This window comes from Lampetra fluviatilis, chromosome 59 (genome assembly GCF_964198595.1).
Source record: "Lampetra fluviatilis chromosome 59, kcLamFluv1.1, whole genome shotgun sequence".
In the NCBI taxonomy this organism is placed as follows: domain Eukaryota; kingdom Metazoa; phylum Chordata; class Hyperoartia; order Petromyzontiformes; family Petromyzontidae; genus Lampetra; species Lampetra fluviatilis.
Genome location: NC_136333.1, coordinates 5,807,872 through 5,830,415, shown reverse-complemented (window position 1 = coordinate 5,830,415; position 22,544 = coordinate 5,807,872). Strand labels below are relative to the sequence as shown.

At 53.5% G+C, this 22,544-nt stretch overlaps 1 protein-coding gene and 1 long non-coding RNA gene across 2 annotated transcripts in view; both read left to right on the top strand.

The window, feature by feature from the left end:
- The window catches only part of LOC144950707 (uncharacterized), a 306,816-nt gene that overhangs the window by 277,830 nt on the left and 6,442 nt on the right, over positions 1–22,544 (top strand). The window lies entirely within an intron of this gene.
- LHFPL2 (LHFPL tetraspan subfamily member 2) overlaps positions 1–22,544 on the top strand; it is a 47,522-nt gene that overhangs the window by 23,327 nt on the left and 1,651 nt on the right. Inside the window, exon 2 of the mRNA XM_078880780.1 lies at positions 20,824–21,484. Coding sequence (XP_078736906.1) covers positions 20,833–21,484 — 652 coding nt within the window. The 5' untranslated portion in view covers positions 20,824–20,832. The remainder of the gene's footprint in view (positions 1–20,823; positions 21,485–22,544) is intronic.

The following is a 22,544-nucleotide window of genomic DNA, read 5'->3' as shown; positions in this document are numbered from 1 at the left end:
GTTAGCGAGAACCGCTCACACACACACACTTACTCACACACCCATTCACATTCACTCACTTTCACTCACACACACACACGCACTCACTCACGCTCACTCACACACACTCACTCACGCTCACACACACACACTCACTCACTCACACTAAGACTCACTCACACACCCACTCACACGAATCCGCTCACTCACACACCCACTCACCTTCACTCACTTTCACTCACACTCACATCCAACCACTCACACTCACACACTCACTCACACTCACTCACACTCACTCACAGACACACTCACTCACACTCACTCACTCACTTACACTCACTCACACCCACTCACACTCACTCACATCCAACCACTCACACACACTCACACACACCCACTTACACACACACTCGCACCCACTCACACACCCACTCACTTTCACTCACACACCCACTCGCACTCACACACCCACTCACTCGCACTCACTCACACAGACACTCACACACTCACACTCACTCGCACTCACTCACACAAACACTCACACACACTCACTCACACAGACACACACTCGCACTCACTCACACAGACACTCACACACTCACACTCACTCGCACTCACTTACACACCCACTCACTTTCGCTCACTCACACAGACACACACTCGCACTCACTCACACAGACACTCACACATTCACACTCACTCGCACTCACTTACACACCCACTCACTTTCACTCACACAGACACACACTCGCACTCACTCACACAGACACTCACACAGACACTCACACACACACACTCACTCGCACTCACTCACACAGACACTCACTTTCACTCACTCACACAGACACACACTCGCACTCACACAGACACTCACACACTCACACTCACTCGCACTCACTTACACACCCACTCACTTTCACTCACTCACTCACACAGACACACACTCGCACTCACTCACACAGACACTCACACTCACTCACACTCGCGCGCACTCACTTACACACCCACTCACTTTCACTCACTCACACACACCCACTCGCACTCACACACCCACTCACTCGCACTCACTCACACAGACACTCACACACTCACACTCACTCGCACTCACTCACACAAACACTCACATACACTACTCACTCACACAGACACTCACACACACCCACTCACTCGCACTCACTCACACAGACACTCACTCACACTCGCGCGCGCTCACGCACACATATGAAGGGTCACGCAGACACAAAACCCCCTTCTAATTCCATGAGTTCATCGCAGCTCTCTAGGGGCGTCTCTGAAGGATGTTAAAACGAGAGAGAAAGAAAGAGACCGGAGAAAGATTCCAAGCGCGTGTGTGTGCGTGCGTGTGTGTGCGTGTGCGTGTGTGCGTGTGCGCGTGCGGGTGTGTGTGTGCGCGTGTGTGTGCGTGTGTGTGTGTGTGCGCGTGTGTGCGTGTGCGCGTGTGTATGTGCGCGTGTGTGTGCGCGTGTGTGTGCGCGTGTGTGCGCGTGTGTGTGCGCGTGTGTGTGCGTGTGTGTGCGCGTGTGTGTGCGTGTGTGTGTGTGTGCGTGTGTGTGTGCGTGTGTGTGCGTGTGTGCGCGTGTGTGTGTGTGTGCGTGTGTGTGCGCGTGTGTGTGCGTGTGTGTGTGTGCGTGTGTGTGTGCGTGTGTGTGCGTGTGTGCGCGTGTGTGTGTGCGCGCGTGTGTGTGCGCGTGCGGGTGTGCATGCGTGCGCGTGTGTGCGAGTTCCGTTAGCCGTGTTCATTCTTCATTTATTTAGTTATTTTCTCAGAATTTCCAGACCTCACCACAGATCCACGACAAATGTTCTGTGGGATAGCCATTGAGCAGAGGAGGGGGGGGGTGAGTTGGGGGTGGAAAAAATGATAATCTCAGAGTCCCTTCGACTCTCTCTCTCGCTCTCTCGCTCTGGGCGAGATTTTTTTTTATTTAGCAGACAACCAAAGCCTTCTCCAGGAGATGGATAAGACAAGCGAGCTAATGGGCAGTAGTGTCTGTTAACACGACCCATCTGTCGCGCAGACCGCCACCACCACCACCACCAAAGACAAAAGACACCACCACCACCACCAACCCTCCCTACCCCCCCTAACATGCTGTTGGGGCAAGTGCTGTTTTTCCAGGGAACTAGGAAGGCCGGCACGGCGCCACGCACGAAGGGTTAGGGATTGGGGGTGGCATACACCCACGCCCGGCCGCCTTTGTCTCCCCGCGAGAGGCGACGTTTTGTCACACGTCGCATGGATGGTCGCAGCTGTTACTCGATTTTTTTAAAATCCTTTATATTAAGTTCACTTGTTTGCTTGCTTGCGCGCTTACGACCGTGCAAATCTTTCGGTCGTTTTGTTTAACCCACTTCCCGTGATCCAATCGAGCTGACATCTTTGCACACAGACTCGTTGTGCGTGACAATTAATTTTCGTGAATTTTTTTTTCCAACATTTTCAACATTTTAGGATTTTTTTTTAATATTTAATGACCAATTGCTTAATGCTGCCAGGCAATCATCTGACCCATAGGTGGCAGCCATCTCAAGCCAGAGGACGAGAGGACTCTAGCCGCCACGCATATAAAGGATTTATAGTGAAAAACTTTGTTTTTACGGGTTAATTTTTTCGAGGCTCAAGTCCACCGAGGAAGGGGAGAGGATGATGAGGATGATGAGGAGGAATCGGTTCTAATGTGTCGCTGTTATTTGGTAGTGAACGGGAATCGAACTCGGGTCGCCGGGTTCTTCACGGAGCGCGCCTATCACTGGCAAAGGCCCCCCGTGTAGCCTTAACAGAGTGTCGGGGCAAGTGCTGTTAGCGAGCACCTCTGCAGAGCTTATCACTGCGCACATAAAGACAAAGGCCCCCCGTGTAGCCTTAACAGACTGCCGGGGCAAGTGCTGTTAGCGAGCACCTCTGCAGGGCTTATCACTGCGCACATAAAGACAAAGGCCCCCCGTGTAGCCTTAACAGACTGCCGGGGCAAGTGCTGTTAGCGAGCACCTCTGCAGGGCTTATCACTGCGCACATAAAGACAAAGGCCCCCCGTGTAGCCTCAACAGACCGCCGGGGCAAGGGCTGGAGGTGGGTGGCCAGCATCGAGAAAAAACACACGCGCACACATTTATGTTTACCCACTCACTCAAACACACACTCATCTCCTCCCTCTCCGACACCCTCATGGTCACACACAAAGATCCCCCGTATAGCCTTAACAGACTGTAGGGGCAAGTGCTGTTAGCGAGTAGCACCTATGAAGGCCAGAACGGCACACGAGGGGGTGGGTGGCCAGCACCACGCCCGACCGCCTTTGTCTCCCCAGTGGCGATGTTTACACACCGCACGGGTACTCATTTCAGGCTGAGTCGACCTAGGGGAGGCTCAGGACCGGTTCAGATAATCGTCACTGGTGTTGGCCGTGAGCGGGAATCGAATCTGAGTTGCCGGGTTCATAGCGCAGCGTAGCGCTAACCGCTACACCACCGCTCCCCACTCCACACACACACCCATACACACACACCCATACACACACACACCCATACACACACACACCCATACACACACACCCATACACACACACCCCCATACACACACTCACCCATACACACACACACCCATACACACACACACCCATACACACACACACACCCACACACACACACCCATACACACACACCCATACACACACACCCATACACACACACACACACCCATACACACACACACCCCCATACACACACACACACCCATACACACACACGCACACACCCATACACACACACACCCATACACACACACACCCATACACACACCCACACACACACACCCATACACACACACCCATACACACACACCCATACACACACACACACACCCATACACACACACACTCCCATACACACACACACCCCATACACACACACGCACACACCCATACACACACACACCCATACACACACACACCCATACACACACACACACACCCATACACACACACACCCATACACACACACACACACCCATACACACACACACCCATACACACACACACCCATACACACACACACACACCCACACACACACACCCATACACACACACACCCATACACACACACACCCATACACACACACACCCACACGCGCTATCTCCCTTACAACACGCACACATTGACGATCGCTCTCACACGCATTCGCACAAAGACAAAGACCGCCAGTGTAGCCTTGCAGGGCAAGACCCCGTCACTGAGTAGCACCTACGAAGGCCGGAACGGTCCACGAAGTGGGTGGGTGGCCAGCACCACGCCCGGCCGCCTTTGTCTCTCTTGTAGCGATGTTTACCACACACCGCACCAGGTACCTCATTTGAGGCCGAGTCCACCTAGGGTAGGACCGGTTCGGAAAATCGTCGCTGGTGTTGGCTGCGAGCGGGGATTGAACTCAGGTCCGCCGGGTTAGTGGGCACAGCACACTCACTTATACACCATCGCACCCCAATGTCGCTCACACACACACAGACTCACACACACACACAGACTCACTCACACACAGACTCACACACACACAGACTCACTCACACACGGACTCACACACACACACACCTACCCAGACTCACACACACAGACACACACACACAGACTCACACACACACACAGACTCTCACACACACAGACTCACACACACAGACTCACACACACACACACCCAGACCCTCACACACACACAGACTCTCACACACACAGACTCTCACACACACAGACTCACACACACAGACTCACACACACACACACACCCAGACTCTTACACACACACACAGACTCACACACACACTCACACACACACAGACTCTCACACACACACCCAGACTCACACACACACACAGACTCACACACCTACCCAGACTCACACACCCAGACTCACACACACACCCAGACTCTCACACACACACACACAGACTCTCACACACACAGACTCACACACACACAGACTCACACAGACTCACACACACACACACCCAGACTCTTACACACACACACAGACTCACACACACACTCACACACACACAGACTCTCACACACACACCCAGACTCACACACACACACAGACTCACACACCTACCCAGACTCACACACCCAGACTCACACACACACACACACCCAGACTCACACACACACCTACCCAGGCTCACACAGATTGTCCATCACACACACACAAATACATAAACGCACTCAGGCACTCTTTCACTCAGCCATGCAGACCTTATCTCACACAAACACTGTTGCTCACTTTCTTACACACACCACACACTTTGTCTCTCATACACAGTTGTTATACTCTCTCTCTCTGTGTGTCACACACACTCCTACACACACACACGCACACACTCCTACACACACACACTCACACACTCCTCCACACACACACATACTACCCCGCACACGCGCGCGGCCGCCCACACACACATAGAGACGCCTTCTGTCTCTCACACACACACACATCCATACACCCTCACACATACACACGCTGTCTCTGTCACACACCAACACACACACACACACTCCCTCCCACAAAAGACAAAGATCCCCCGGAAAGCCTTAGCATACTGTTGGGGCAAGTGCTGTTAGCGAGCACTTATGAAGGCGATGTTTACACACCGCACCAGGTACTCATTTGAGGCTGAGTCGACCTAGGAGAGGCCCAGGACCAGTTCAGATCATCGCTATCACCGGTGTTGGCCGTGCGCGGGAATCGAACCCGGGTCGCCGGGTTCGTAGCGTAGCGCAATAACCGCTGCACTACTGCCCCACACACACACACCTACACACACCACACACGCACACCTACATACACCACACACGCACACACACCCACACACACACACCTACACACACCACACACGCACACACACGCATCACCTACTCACCCACACATGCACACCTACCTACATACACGTACCCACACACACCGACACACCCACACACGCACACCTACACACCAGACACGCACACCTACTCACTCACACACACACGCACACCTACCTACACACACCCACACACGCACACCTACTCACCCACACATGCACACCTACACACACGTACCCACACACGCACACCTATACACACCACACACGCACACCTACACACCCACACACGCACACCTACACACACACAAACCACACACGCCCACCTACTCACCCACACACGCACACCTACACACCACACACGCACACCTACACACCACACACGCACACCTACACACCACACACGCACACCTACCTATACACACGCACACCTACCTACACACGTACCTACATACGCACACCTACCTACACACACACCCACATTCTACCTACACACACGTACCCACACACACCTACACACCCACACACGCACACCTATACACACCACACACGTACACCTACCTACACACACGCACACCTACCTACACACACGCACACCTACCTACACACGTACCCACACACGCACACCTACTCACCCACACACGCACACCTACTCACCCACACCTACCTACACACACGTACCCACACACGCATCACCTACACACCACACACACACCTACTCACCAACACGCACAGCTACACACACACACCACACACGCACACCTACACACCCACACACGCACACCTACACACACACGTACCCACACACGCCCACCTACACACACACGTACCCACACACGCACACCTACACACACGTACCCACACACGCACACCTACACACACGCACGCACACCTACTCACCAACACGCACAGCTACACACACACACACACCTACACACACACCACACACGCACACCTACACAGCCACACACGCACACCTACACACACACGTACCCACACACGCACACCTACACACACACGTACCCACACACGCACACCTACACACACGTACCCACACACGCACACCTACACACACGCACGCACACCTACTCACCCACTAACGCACCCCTACCTACACACACCTACTCACCCACACACACACACACGTACCAACACACGCGCACCTACGCACCACACACGCACACCTACCTACACACACGCACACCAACACAGAGCCTACACACCCGCACACGCACACCTACCTACACACACGCACATCTACACACCCACACACGCACACCTACACGTATCCACACACGCACACCCACACACGCACACCAACCTACACACACGCACACCAACCTACACACACGCACATCTACACACCCACACTCACACACCTACACACGCACACCTACTCACCGCACTGACCTCCCTCCCACGCACTCTCTCGGTATGTGTGGGGGGGGGGGTGGACCCCGTGCCCCCCCCCCCCCCCAGGGCACGTGTTGGGGGTGGGGCTGTAGCTTGGAGGCTGTTTGGGGGTCTCGCTGTTTGCTGTGGGAGCTCGGGGGGGGGGGGGGGCACTGGCCCCCACCAGATCCCCTAATTGTCCAGTTTGCTCGTCACCGTGACAACGGCCCGTGCTGTTTGCCGGGTCACGGGGTCAATTGGAGCGGCCATGTGTGTGTGGTTGGTGGTGGTGTGTGAGTGTGGTGGTGTGTGTGTGTAGTGTGGTGGTGTGTGTGTGGTTGGTGTGTGTGTGTGTAGTGTGGTGGTGTTTCGTGGTGGTGGTGGTGGTGTGTGAGTGTGGTGGTGTGTGAGTGTGGTGGTGTGTGTGTACTGGTGGTGGTTTGTGTGAGTGTGGTGGTGTGTGAGTGTGGTGGTGGTGTGTGTAGTGTGGTGGTGGTGTGTGTAGTGTGGTGGTGTGTGTAGTGGTGGTGGTGTGTGTGAGTGTGGTGGTGTGTGTGAGTGTGGTGGTGGTGGTGGGTGTAGTGGTGGTGGTGTGTGTAGTGGTGGTGTCTGTGGTGTGTGTGGTTGGCGGTGTGTGTGAGTGCGGTGGTGGTGGTGGGTGTAGTGTGATGGTGGTGTGTGAGTGTGGTGGTGGTGTGTGAGTGTGGTGGTGTGTGTGTGTGGTGGTGTGTGTGTGGTGGTGTGTGTAGTGGCGGTGGTGTGTATGAGTGTGTGTGAGTGGTGGTGGTGTGTGTGAGTGTGGTGGTGGTGTGTGTGAGTGTGGTGGTGTGTGTGTGGTGGTGTGGGTGTGGTGGTGTGTGTGAGTGTGGTGGTGTGTGTGTGAGTGTGGTGGTGTGTGTAGTGGTGGTGGTGTGTGTGTGTGGGTGTGGTGGTGTGTGTAGTGGTGGTGGTGTGTGTATTGGTGGTGTGTAGTGATGGTGGTGTGTGTGAGTGTGTGTGAGTGGTGGTGGTGGTGTGTGTGAGTGTGGTGGTGTGTGTAGTGGTGGTGGTTGTGTGAGTGTGGTGGTGTGTGTGAGTGTGGTCGTGGTGGGTGTAGTGGTGGTGGGTGTAGTGGTGGTGGTGTGTGAGTGTGGTGGTAGTGGTGTGTAGTGGTGATGTCTGTGTAGTGTGTGTGGTGGTGTGGTGTTTGTGTGAGAGATAGATCATCTGTGTGTGTGGGCGAGTGTGAGTGTGGTAGTGGTGTGTGTGGTGGTGTGTGAGTGGTGGTGGTGGTTGTGGTGGTGGTGGGTGTAGTGGTGATGTCTGTGTGTGTGGGTGAGTGTGTGTGGGTGAGTGAGTGTGTGTGGGTGAGTGTGTGAGTGTGTGTGGTGGTGTGGTGTGTGAGTGGTGGTGGTGGTGGGTGTAGTGGTGATGTCTGTGTGTGTGGGTGAGTGTGTGTGGGTGAGTGAGTGTGTGTGGGTGAGTGTGTGAGTGTGTGTGGGTGAGTGTGTGTGAGTGGTGGTGGTGGTGGTGGGTGTAGTGGTGATGTCTGTGTGTGTGGGTGAGTGTGTGTGGGTGAGTGAGTGTGTGTGAGTGTGTGTGAGTGGTGGTGGTGGTGGTGGGTTTAGTGGTGATGTCTGTGTGTGTGGGCGAGTGTGAGTGTGGTAGTGGTGTGTGTGGTGGTGTGGTGTGTGAGTGGTGGTGGTGGTTGTGGTGGTGGTGGGTGTAGTGGTGATGTCTGTGTGTGTGGGTGAGTGTGTGTGGGTGAGTGAGTGTGTGTGGGTGAGTGTGTGAGTGTGTGTGGGTGAGTGTGTGTGAGTGGTGGTGGTGGTGGTGGTGGGTGTAGTGGTGATGTCTGTGTGTGTGGGTGAGTGTGTGTGGGCTTCTGTGACATCTGTGAAACAGAGCTTCATAGCTCATCGGATTTCTCCAAGATAAAAACAGATTCTGTGTGGTGGCGATGTCTGTGGTGGTCTCGATTATCTGAACCGATCCTGGGCCTCCCCTAGGTCGACTCAGCCTCAACATCGCCACTGGGGAGACAAAGGCAGCCCGGCGTGGTGCTGACCACCCACCCTCTCGCGCGCCGTTCCGGCCTTCATCGGTGCCACTCGCTAACAGCACTTGCCCCAACAGTCTGATGAGACTACACGGGGCATCTTTGTTTCTGGTGTCGTGTGGCATTCGTGGGTTCGTGTACCCATCTGTGCAGCCCACATCCCGGTCCATCATCATCATCATCTCTTGCGTGCGTTGGCGTCGCTAGTTTAATTTTTTTTCTTCCTCCTCTGTGCCCATCTGGATGCTTTAGCTGCAACTGCGGTGGCGTCATGGTAGAGCGGCACCACTTGACTTGCAGATGCAGAGGTCGACCGGTTCAACTCCATCTTCCGGAGTGGCCGTTGAAACAATGGGGCGAGTTTCTGAAATCTCAGCCGCCCACCAACCCCCCCCCTCCCCCCAAAATCCGCCCCCTCCCCATTCCCGCCTCCATCCACCCAGGAAAGTGCACGTATCACAATCCGAAAACTCTTTCGGTAAAGTCACGTAGGAAAATAATAATCGAAACGTCGTGATCGATTGTTGTTTTCCCTTAATTTGGAGCTTTCGTGTCTGCAGGAATTACTTGCTGGTTCTTTCGGTAAAGTGACGTATAAAGTTAAAATAATAAATGAAATACTAGCATACGACGTTTCGATTGCAACACAAGCAATCATCATCAGGTATAAATGAAATAGAAACACAAATCTATGTACGTCTCTCTCTCTATGTATCTCTGTGATATCTGTCTGCTTATATGTCTGTCTATATGTCTCTGGTTCTGTGTTTGATCTCTCTCTCAAATTTAGCATTCTCAGGAAGAACGTAATCAACCAGGTAGGGTGTTGACTGTTATGTTATCCGACTCTCTGTTGTAGTAGTGTATAGTGTAGTGTAGTAGTGTGTAGTGTAGTGTATAGTAGTGTAGTGTATAGTGTAGTAGTGTAGTGTATAGTGTAGTAGTGTAGTGTATAGTGTAGTGTGTAGTGTAGTAGTGTATAGGTAGGGTGTTGACTGTTATGTTATCCGACTCTCTGTTGTATTACATTACATTTCTAAGTATACTAGATTTGTGTTTCTATTTCATTTATACCTGATGATGATTGCTTGTGTTGCAATCGAAACGTCGTATGCTAGTATTTCATTTATTATTTTATCTTTATACGTGACTTTACCGAAAGAACTAAAGAGTATCGTGTCCTGCAGTCACGAAAGCTTCAAATCACAATCCGAACGTTTATCATTTTTTCACTCGAGGAATCCGATGAACCATGAAGCTCTTGCTCACAAATGTTGCCAATAGAGGGCACGGGTCACAGAGAACACGACAAAGGAGCGCCGCGTATGGGAAAGGCGAGCAAAGTGACCTCTCGAACACAACGCATGCACAGCGGCGTAGTCGACTGGGCAGGTCTCGGCCCCGCGGGGCGGGGTCAGAGTGTGGGTGCGACTGCCTCTCGCGGCGTGAGATGAGAGGTCACCGTCGAGCCAAATGACCCTCACGTCAGAGGTCGCAACCGGGTACCCGATGCCCGTACCCTACCCGATACCCGGCTACCCGTACCCGGCCCTGGTGCGGCCGGGTACGGGTACGGGTAGGCCGTGAGTCACTGGTGAGTCACCGTTTGTCACTCATTCCCCAACGTCTTGTCTCTTCTCACAATTCAAGTTCCTAGAATCAACGCACCCGCGCCCGCAACATGGCTTCATCCCAGAGGTCGCAATCGGGTACCCGATACCCGTACCCTACCCGATACCCGGCCGGGTACGGGTAGCCGGGTATCGGGTAGGGTACAGGTACGGGTACCCGATTGCGACCCTGATGCGGCCGGGTACGGGTACGGGTAAGGAATCAAAACCCGTTTGCAACCTCTGCCTCACGCCGGGGGGAATCGCTCTGCAAGCCGATCGCACGCGCGGCAAATGTTTGCCGCGTTCTGTTGAAGGGATCGGGAGAATCACGTGGCTGTCGGGAGGGAGGCTTTTCTGGGATGCCCGTTGAAGATTATGGTCGCGCTATTAATGCGAACGTTAAATTTCGATTTAAAGCTTCTTTCGTGACTGCAGGGATTCATCTTCTTGGTTCTTTCGGTAAAGTCATCACGTAGAAGGGAAATAATAAAATAATAAAAAATAAAACATTAAAATAATTCTCACGACGTTTCGGCCACAACGCAAGCAGCCGTCCTCGGGTGAAGAACAGGTCTGTCGGAAAGACCCCATTCAGACGCTGTCTTTCCGACAGACCTGTTCTTCACCTGAGGACGGCTGCTTACGTTGTGGCAGAAACGTCGTGAGAATTGTATTATTTTAATGTTTTATTTTTATTATTTTATTATTTCCCTTCTACGTGACTTTACCGAAAGAACCATGAAGATGAATCCCTGCAGTCACGAAAGCTATAAATCGAAACATCATCGACGTCGTTATCATCATCATCATCACTCCTCCAGGGTAGCTAAAGCCATTCAATTAAATCCCACTGTCCAGTAGCAGCAGCAGCAGCATCTCTCGCACGGCGATGTTTATTCTCGGATGGACTTGGCACCCCTCGTCACTGCAATGTGGAATTTCCCCGCCGTGTCAACGTGGACTCTCTGGACTCGCAGTAAGAGAAAAGAAACCACCCCACACCACCCCAATAAACTCGTGCGGCCGGCCGCTATAAAGGAGGAGGAGGGCGAGAGAGTTGAAGTCACGGAGATTGGGGGGGGGGGGGGGACTTTGCGATGCCCAGAGACGTGAAAAGTCACAGCGGTGAGTCACGGAAGACATTCGGATGCGGGATCAATGGTTTGCAACGGCAGGGCACGCGATTTGATGATGCTGCTGCCGATATGAACGTTGCGTGAGCATGCCAGTTTCGTGTATTTGCATGGGTGTGTGTAGCTGTGTGTGTGTAGGCGTGTGTGTGTAGCTGTGTGTTTAGCTTTGTGTAGCTGTGTGTGTGTAGCTGTGTGTGTGTAGCTGTGTGTGTGTGGGGAGCGGTGGTGTAGCGCTGCGCTATGAACCCGGCGACCCGAGTTCGATTCCCGCTCACAGCCAACACCGGTGACGATTATCTGAAGCGGTCCTGAGCTTCCCCTAGGTCGACTCAGCCTCAAATGAGTACCTGGTGCGGTGTGTAAACATCGCCACTAGGGAGACAAAGGCGGTCGGGCGTGGTGCAGGCCACCCACCTCCTCGTGTGCTGTCTTTGTTTTTGTATATATGGGACAAAGATCCCCCGTATAGCCTCTTAACAGATTGTTGTGTCATTAGCGAGCTCCTATGAAGGTCGGCACGGCACACGAATGGGTAGTCAGCACCACACCCGGCCATCAACACCACCACCACACCACCATCACAGGACACACACACCAAACACAGCACCATGGCACACACCACTACACACACCAAATCACCAGCACACACCACTACCACCACACACACCAACACACACACCAACACACACACCGCCACCACACATACCAAACACACCAACATCACCACCAGCACACCACCACGACAAATACCAACAACAACCGCCATTCGACACTAAGTGACGGTGACGTCACCACGACGCTTGTGCCAGGCCATGTGCACCTTGAGGCCACGTGAAGTGTCGAACGCCTGCTGGCAGGAGGTCACGGGGCAGACCGAGGTGCCACGGGTCGACTGACTGAGATGACCGAGATGACTGGCTGATGCACCACCTGTGCCTCCTACTGTGCCAACTTGCTGTGCTTTAGCCACCCGGCGCTCCGCTCGTTGTTGTGAGCGTCGCTCCTCCGCCCTCCGTTGTTGTTGGAGGGCGACTGCCTCCAACTGCCCAGTAGCGTCCTTCACGAGCCTCCTCCACAGAGGCCGATCTTGACACCGCTGGTACCAGTCATCGGCAAGTCCACTCAGCTCCACGTCCTCCTGTACCACATCACTCTATCTCTTCTCTAGCCCGTGCCGCGCCCGTTTAGCCCCCTCGATCCGGCCGAACAAAAGCTGTTTCGGCATGCGGTGGCTGGGCATGCGGGCTACATGACCCAGCCACCGCAGCCTTGCTTGCCGGAGGAGCTCACCGATGGGACTTTGCCCAGATCTTTCAAGGATTTGTAAGCTCCTCACACAATCCAGCCTGGTTAAACCCAGGATGGATCGTAGGCAGGCCAGCATAAATGTTTCTAACCGGCGAAGATGTTCCATTAGGGGGGTCCACGTTTCGCAAGCGTAGAGAAGGGAGGGAATGACAGTAGCCGAGAAGACCTGAAGCTTCGTGCGGAGCAACAGACCAGGTAGCTTCCACACAGCAGCGTTACGCAACCGATGAAAAGATAATGCCACTCGACTGATTCGGAATGAAACCTCTGCTGTCAAGCCAGAGCCGGTCATGAGCACACTGCCCAGGTATGAGAAACTCTCCACTCTCTCCACATCTGCCCCATCACCAATTGGGAGTTGTCGGGGTAGAGTGTCCGATGGTACAAAATACCCAGGCAGGTGCTTAGTGGTCGAAAAAGATGTAAAATAATATGGAAGCCAGAGGACATCCCTGTCGCACTCGAAGGTGAACAGTGAATGGCTCCGACTCCCGGCCACGTAGTTTTACCCGGGCCCGCTCATCATCATGTAGGTCCTTAATGATCGTGAGCAGAGGGTCAGGGACTCCGAAAGCACGAAGAATAACCCAGAGCCCAGGCCTTCTGATGGTATCATTGAACAGGTCTGCTGTAGCAGACGGACAGAAAATATGGCATCTGTGCAAGACCGCCCTTTCCTGAAACCGCATTGGGGTCCTGGGTGTAAACCCTCCATCGGAGTGGAAGAATGGCAGGCGCATCTTACAGATGACAAGTTGATGGTCAGTGGGCAGATCAGCTCCACGGTAGGTCCTGGTGTCAAGGACATGGGCCCGCATCCGCTGTTCCGTCACTATGTAGTCCAGCAGATGTTCTTGCTTGGACCTGGCATGCATCCATGATGTTGTGTGGATGCGCTGATGCCGGAACAGAGTGTTGGTTAATTACAAGCCCATGGGCTGCACAAAGATCTAGCAGCCTCCTACCGTTGTTATTAAGCTGATCTGACCCATGCCTTCCAAGGTGCCAGCGTCATGACCAACTCGGGCATTGAAGTCGCCCAACAAGATGACTCTATCCTGAGGGGCCACTTTAGCTAGTACCTGTGACAGGAGGTCATAGAAGGCATCTGACTCATCGGCTTTGCTTGCACCCCTCCACGGATGTTCGTCTTCGGTGGGGGCATAAGTAACCACGACCACCACTCCTCACCTCCGGTTGATGGGAAGGCGAGCCCAAAGTAGCCTGGGGCTTACCGCTTCCCACACCTCACCGCCACGCTCCCACGCCCCCATCATGTTGTTTGGCAGTCTCCTGCCCCGAGTGGAGGACTGTCCACCCCTCATGGTGGCAGGAGCCAGAGCCGGTCCACCGGACCTCCTGAATACCACAGAGATCCAGGCAGTACCGGTCCAGCTCCCGACAGAGGAGTGGCAGCCTTTCCTCCGTAGTGAGCGTTGAAACATTCCACGTTGCCACCCGCAGTGGTTTTTTGTTGTTTCTGGAGGAGTCCCGAGGGTAAGGATTCAGTCTCCTGGCTCCGCCAAATCGGGTTTGGCCAGGAGACGTCATAGACGCCTGTCCCCCCCGGGGCCTCCGGCACAAGCTTAATTAGATATGTTAGACGTGGTTTCGTGGTAATTAATTGAAGGTGGAGGGTTACCAGCCCCTCGCATCCGTCCAGAGCCCCCTTTTGGCCGCTGTGGTGGCTACAAACGCCACGAGGGGAATGGCCAATCGGAATTGGCCCTCCCCCCACGGCACTACTCACTACAGTGTTGTCATCCAACACTAACTAGGAGGTCGGGGTTGTTTTTGCCGGACAACACACATACCACCACCACACACACCAACATCACCACCACCACACACACCACCACACACACCACCACACACACCACCACACATACCACCACCACACACACCAACATCACCACCATCACACACAACACCACACACACCACCACACGCACCACCACCACACACACCACTACACACACCACCACACGCACCACCACCACACACACCACTACACACACCACCACACACACCACCAACATCACCACCACCACACACACCACCACACACACACACATCACCACCACCACACACACCACCACCACACACACCACCGCCACCAACACACACCAACATCACCACCAACACACACGCCACCATCACACCATCAACAAAACCACACACACCACCACGCATACCACCACCACACATACCACCACCACACACACCACCGCCACCAACACACACCACCGCCACCAACACACACACCACCATCACACACCAACACACACGCCACCATCACACCATCAACACCACCACACACACCACCACACACACACACCAACATCACCACCAACACACACGCCACCATCAACACCACCACCACCACACACACCACCACACACACACACACACCAACACTACCATCACCACCAGCACACCCCAAGCACCCAAAACTGAAGTCATTTTGAACAAAACAGCGAATAATGTCGAGGTGGGGGGTGGGGGCAGGGGGCTGGGGGTGTGTGGATATTGAGTTACGAAACGCAGAGTGGACGCCGCAGGGAATGAAACCATTCCAGTCACGCTTACACTGCGGTGGGGGGCCCGGGTGGTGGGGGGCCCTGGGTGGTGAGGAGGGGCCCCCCAGTTTACACTGCGTTTGGGGGGCCCTGGGTGGTGAGTGGGGGCCCCCCACTGTACACTGCGACGAGGGGGGGAGGGCTGTGACACATTTTGGGGCACTTGGAGGACGCGTCAGCAATTTGTTTTGTTTCCCCGTTCACTGGTGACGCTGCTTTCTCGTAGAGACGCAGTCGGACAGCGGCGAGGAGTCTTGTGGTCGCAGTGAGTCACTCACTCACGTGTGTGTGTGAGTGTGTGACGTGTGGGTGCGTGTGTGTCATCTACAGCCAGTCAACATCATGGCACCAGCTGGGGTCTGTACCTTGACCACTCGCTCACTCACGTGTGAGTGAGTGAGTGACGCTTGCCTGGGTGTGTGTCATTGACAATCGGTCAACCAATGGCACCAGCTGGGGTCTGTTCCTTGACCACTCACTCACTCACTCACGTGTGTGTGTGTGAGTGAGTGACGTGTGGGTGGGTGCGTGTGTGTCATCTACAGCCAGTCAACCCATGGCACCAGCTGGGTCTGTTCCTTGACCACTCACTCACTCACGTGTGAGTGAGTGAGTGACGCTTGCGTGGGTGCGTGTCATTGACAGTCGGTCAACCCATGGCACCAGCTGGGGTCTGTTCCTTGACCACTCGCTCACTCACGTGTGTGAGTGTGAGTGACGCTTGCCTGGGTGCGTGGGTGTCATCTACAGCCAGTCAACATCATGGCACCAGCTGGGTCTGTTACTTGACCACTCGCTCACTCACGTGTGATTTATTTTCATTTATTATTATTTTTAATAATAAATGAAAATAAATCAATTGATTTATTTTCAATTGACTTATTTTCATTTATTATTATTTTTTATAATAAATGAAAATTATTATTTTTTATAATAAATGAAAATAAATCAATTGATTTATTTTCATTAATTATTATTTTTTACCTACGTGACTTTACCGAAAAAACCTCAGAGTACGAATCCTTGCAGTCGCGAAAGCTTCAAGTCTAGAATCAGTGACGATTATCTGAACCGTTTCCTGGGCCTCCCCAAGCTCGGCTCAGCGTTACGCGAGTACCTGGTGCGGTGTGTAGTGAACATGGCCAACAGGGAGACAAAGGTGGCCAGGGGTGGTGCTGCACATCCAGCACTTCAGGATCTGAATATTTATGCTGAAGAAATCTGATGAGCAATCAAGCTCTTTTGTCACGGACGACAAGTAAATACTTGTCACGCAATGTCTGTTAAAGCTATACGGGGGATCTTTGTCTTTGTTGAGCAGCGACGCACCCAGCTGTAACATTCAGGAAACACGGACAGATCATTTCTGTAAACCGAACTAAATTGTGTAAGAATTCCGTTTTCATTTGACACAACCGCAGATCCGGGGTGACGGCATCTAGTGGTGAGAGAGCCCACGGGTTCCACCTCCAACATCTCTTCCTTTCCTCCGCGGAGTTCGTTTGATAATTTCTCCCCCTGGATTCCTGCCTGCCTGGCTGGCTTGCGCGTGGGGCGGGGGTGATGACGTCACCGCCACAGCTGAGGCGGTGACGTCATCACCCGCACCCGCAGTGTCGAGCCCAGGAGTTTCGTGGGGTCGTGTTGACGTCATCACCCCCACCCCCACCCTCTACCCCCGGGCCGTGTATCGATAAGCTCTCGTACTCTCTCACACTCGATTGGACAAAAGTTTTGCTGGCTGGCTGGCTGCAGGGAGGGGCGGTTGGTCGCTCACGTGCCAGCGACGTACAGGCTGACAGTTTATTTAAATGTCAATATACACCAATGGTTATAGCTTTTTTTCTTGCTTACGGTTTTGACACATTTTTGAGAAAAATCTGAAAAATCATCTATCACGGTGGTTCTTTTTCGATTTAAAGCTTTCGTGACTGCAGGGATTCATCTTCTTGGTTCTTTCGGGAAAGTCACGTAGAGTGGAAGTAATAAAATAATAAAAATAAAACATAATAAAATAATTCTCACGACGTTTCGGCCACAACGCAAGCAGAGAGCAGGTCTGTCGAGAAGACACATTCAGACTCTGTCTTCTCGGCAGACCTGTTCTTCACCTGAGGACGGCTGCTTGCGTTGTGGCCGAAACGTCGTGAGAATTATTTTATTATGTTTTATTTTTATTATTTTGTTATTTCCATTCTACGTGACTTGACCGAAAGAACCAAGAACACAGTGGTTCTTCTTCTTAACCTGGGGGCATGCACCCCCTGGGGGTGCGAGATGCCCTTTCTGGGGGGACGCGAGACATGGGCGGATTTTTTTTTTTTCATCGAAACACACATGAAGCACGGGGGCACGTCAGTAAAACTTACTTTGTTTCATCCAACCCCGCGTATGTATTGACACTATACTTTTTGGTCGCAAGAACCACTGGTCTATGACATAACCAATATATTGGGGGTCTGCGAAGCTTCACCCCCCCCCCAACACACACACACCTTTCCACTATCGCGTGTGACTTGGTGCGATTGTGCGGTGAGCGAACTCGAGTCCTTGGGAGGCCGTTGAGATTCCGTCATGAATCGGTGTCTTCCACGCAGCATCCTCCTCCTGCTCAAACATCTCTTGGCGCTGTCGGTGAAACGTCATTTCCTCTCCGGATTCCGACGATGTCTCCTCCTTTCAAAAATCAGAATCCTTGCGAGTCGCCTACTCACCCTGGAGGAATCCGTGGAGACGTGAAGTTATTTTTCACGCGTGTCCCGCAGAGGTCGCAACCGGGTACCCGATACCCGTACCCTACCCGATACCCGGCTACCCGACCCTGGTGCGGCCGGGTACGGGTACGGGTAGGCCGTGGGTCACTGGTGAGTCACCGTTTGTCACTCATTTCCCAACGTCTTGTCTCTTCTCACAATTCAAGTTCCTAGAATCAACCCACCCACCAACGTGGCTTCATCCCAGAGGTCGCAATCGGGTACCTGTACCCGTACCCTACCCGATACCCGGCCGGGTACGGGTAGCCGGGTATCGGGTAGGGTACGGGTACCTGTTTGCGACCCTGGTGCGGCCGGGTACGGGTACGGCTAAGGAATCAAAACCCGTTTGCGACCACTGGTGTCCGGCAAACACCTCTCGTGCCTCCCCGTGTCTCCCCCACCACCCGCCCCGTCTCCCCGTGTCTCCCCCCCCACCCGCCCCGTCTCCCCGTGTCTCCACGGGACTTACCCATGTGCCAGGTGATTGTCAGGTGCCATTTCCTGCTCTCGATTATTTAGTAATTACAATAATTTCGACCTGCAATCGGCCAATTGATGAGTGCGCACATGCGGGAGATAACCCACGCGTGTTGCGAGGGAGCAACGCTCGATCCCACACAGAAGGGGCAGACGAGACCAGTCTGCACTTTTGCTGGCGGGCCAGGGTAAGGGCACCTCCTCGACGCCCGCTCACGAGAAGGGAGATGGAGCTTCACGTCGTTTTAGGTGACCCGCCAATCCCTCGCCTCCACGACGCTGGATTCCACGCTGCGCGCGTAGCCACCACCGCCCGGCTAGACAGACTCTGCTCGTGACTCCTCCGATGCTGTCTGCGTGTCTCCAAGTGTCCCCGCGCAGTGTACACGTGCGGCGCCACGGTGGCGAAATGTTAACTACCTCGCCTGGTATGCAGGAGGTCGTAGGTTACATTCCGACCCTGACGCCTGCTGCTGTATATTTGGAGTTTGCGTGTCTCTATCATCATCATCACGGTGGCTAGGAGATGTTAACTACCTCGCCTGGTATGCAGGAGGTCGTAGGTTACATTCCGACCCTGACGCCTGCTGTATATTTGGAGTTTGCGGTGTCTCTCTATCATCATCACGGTGGCTAGGAGATGTTAACTACCTCGCCTGGTGTGCAGGAGGTCGTGGGTTCAATTCCGACCCTGACGCCTGCTGCTGTATATTTGGAGTTTGCGTGTCTCTCGCTCTCTCTATCATCATCACGGTGGCTAGGAGATGTTAACTACCTCGCCTGGTATGTGGGAGGTCGTGGGTTCAATTTCGACCCTGATGCCTGCTGCATATTTGGGGTTTGTCGTGTCTCCCTCTCCCCATGGTCGCGTGGATTTTTCTCCGAGTCCTCTGGTTTTTCCCTCCACATTAAGAATCAACATCACGCGTTTCAGAGTATTTGGCTGCTATGAATACCCACGCGATAAACCACTTCGTTGAGCTATCATTTGTGGTCAGGTCGCTTCTGAAAACAATACATTTATAGCTCAATGGGCCTTACCTGGTAAAGTAAAAAAGTGTACAGTTTAGTGTATAGTGTGTAGTGTATAGTGTATAGTTTAGTGTATAGTTTAGTGTATAGTTTAGTGTATAGTTTAGTGTATAGTGTGTAGTGTATAGTGTATAGTTTAGTGTATAGTTTAGTGTATAGTTTAGTGTATAGTGTGTAGTGTTTAGTGTATAGTTTAGTGTATAGTGTAGTGTATAGTGTATAGTTTAGTGTATAGTGTGTAGTGTATAGTGTATAGTTTAGTGTATAGTTTAGTGTATAGTGTAGTGTATAGTGTATAGTTTAGTGTATAGTGTGTAGTGTATAGTGTATAGTTTAGTGTATAGTTTATAGTTTAGTGTATAGTGTGTAGTGTATAGTGTATAGTTTAATGTATAGTTTAGTGTATAGTTTAGTGTATAGTTTAGTGTATAGTTTAGTTTATAGTTTAGTTTATAGTTTAGTGTATAGTTTAGTGTATAGTTTAGTGTATAGTGTAGTGTATAATTTAGTGTATAGTTTAGTGGTATCTCTGTCAGACCTCCACCACCTGCCAGCTGATGGTCACGTGCTGTCCCACTGCTCCAGACTCGCGTTTCCTCCGATCCCGTCTCGTCTCACGTCTCCTCCCCCCCCCCCCGTGGTGTCTCCGCCAGACCTCCGCCATGTGCCAGGTGATCGTCACGTGCCGCTCGCTGCTGTGGACGCTGCTCAGCATCGCCACGGCCTTCGCCGAGATGGCCGCGTTCCTCAGCACCGAGTGGCTCATCGGTGAGGAGGCCGGCACCGGCGGCGTCGGCGTCGCCGGCGGTGGAATCGGCGGCGGGGTCGTCGCCAACCGCTCCACCGTTCGTGCCGCCGCCGGCCCGGCGGACATCCTCGGTCAGCCGCCATCTCCGGCGACTCACCACCACAACCACCACAATCACCGCAACCAGCAGCACCGTCACCACAACCACAGCCACCACAACCACCACCAGCTGGACGACGCGGCGGCCCCCCACCATCTCGCGGTGTCGCCGGTTGCCGCGGGCGGCGGCGGCGCGTCGGCGTACCGTCCCTCGCTGGGCGTCTACAACCGGTGCCGGATGGTGCGCCCCGCGGGGCCCGGCGGGGAGGCGGAGGAGTCGTGCGGGCCGTACGCCGCCTCGTTTGGCGAGCTGGCCAGCGGCCTGTGGCAGGCGAGCGCCGTGTTCCTGGGCGCGGCGCTGCTGCTGCTGGCGCTGCTGGCGCTCAGCTCCGTGCTGTCGCTGTGCGTGCAGAGCGTCGCTCGCAAGAGCATCTTCAACGTGTGCGGCCTGGTGCAGGCTGTCGCCGGTGAGTGGTGCGGCGCGGTGTGGCGATGGTGTGGTGACGCGGTGTGCGGCCTGGTGCAGGCTTTAGCCGGTGGTGACACACGGTGTGGCGATGGTGAGGTGACGCATGGTGTGGCGATGGTGTGGTGACGCGGCGTGGTGTGGCGATGGTGTGGTGATGCGCGGTGTGGCGATGGTGTGGTGACGCGGCGCGATGCTGCGGTGTGCGGCCTGGTGCAGGCTGTCGCCGGTGGTGACGCGGTGCGATGTGACGTGGTGTGATTGGCACCACGGTGGCTAGGAGATGTTAACTACCTCGCCTGGTATTGCAGGAGGCCGTGGGTTCGATCCCGACCCTGACGCCCGCTGTATATTTGGAGTGTGCGTGTCTGTTTCTCTCCCCGTGGTGGTATGGATTTTTCTCCGGTTTTGCCCTCCACATTTAGAATGGACATCAACACGCGTTTAGAGCATTTTGCTGCGATACATTTCCACGCGATGATGAGCCACTTCGTTGAGCTCTCACGTGAGGCCAGTTCGCTTCCGAAACGGAGCCACATAGCTCAGTGGGCCTTACCTAGCAAAATAAAATAAAATTGTTTACAAAAACAAAAATCTAAACAAATTTCTCTAGAACTGCTTGTCGCGTTTAGTTCGTTGTCCTTCCCCAGCACCTTTGATGATCACGGTTGGCCACGCACGGTGTGAAAGGAGTTCAACATGCGTACGCACACACGTAAAAACAGGACGTGTGTATGGGAGAGAGAGATGATGGGGGGGGGGGTGTACCGTTGAATCAAGCGGCAGCAGCAGCAGCAATTCCTGGGATCTCGTGGGGAAGGAAACTTGGGTTGTGAATAATGACACGGCCAATTAAGCTAATCACCGGAAGTGTGTGTGTTTACACACACACACACGTGCTGATAACGGCCGCAGCCACAACGCACACCGATTGGCTGAGACTCAGATGATGATGATGATAATCATTAACGACGATTATAAAAGTCGTTCGTTTCATCTTCTTGGTTCTTCCGGTAAAGTCACGTAGAAGGGAAGTAATAAAATAATAAGAATAAAACATT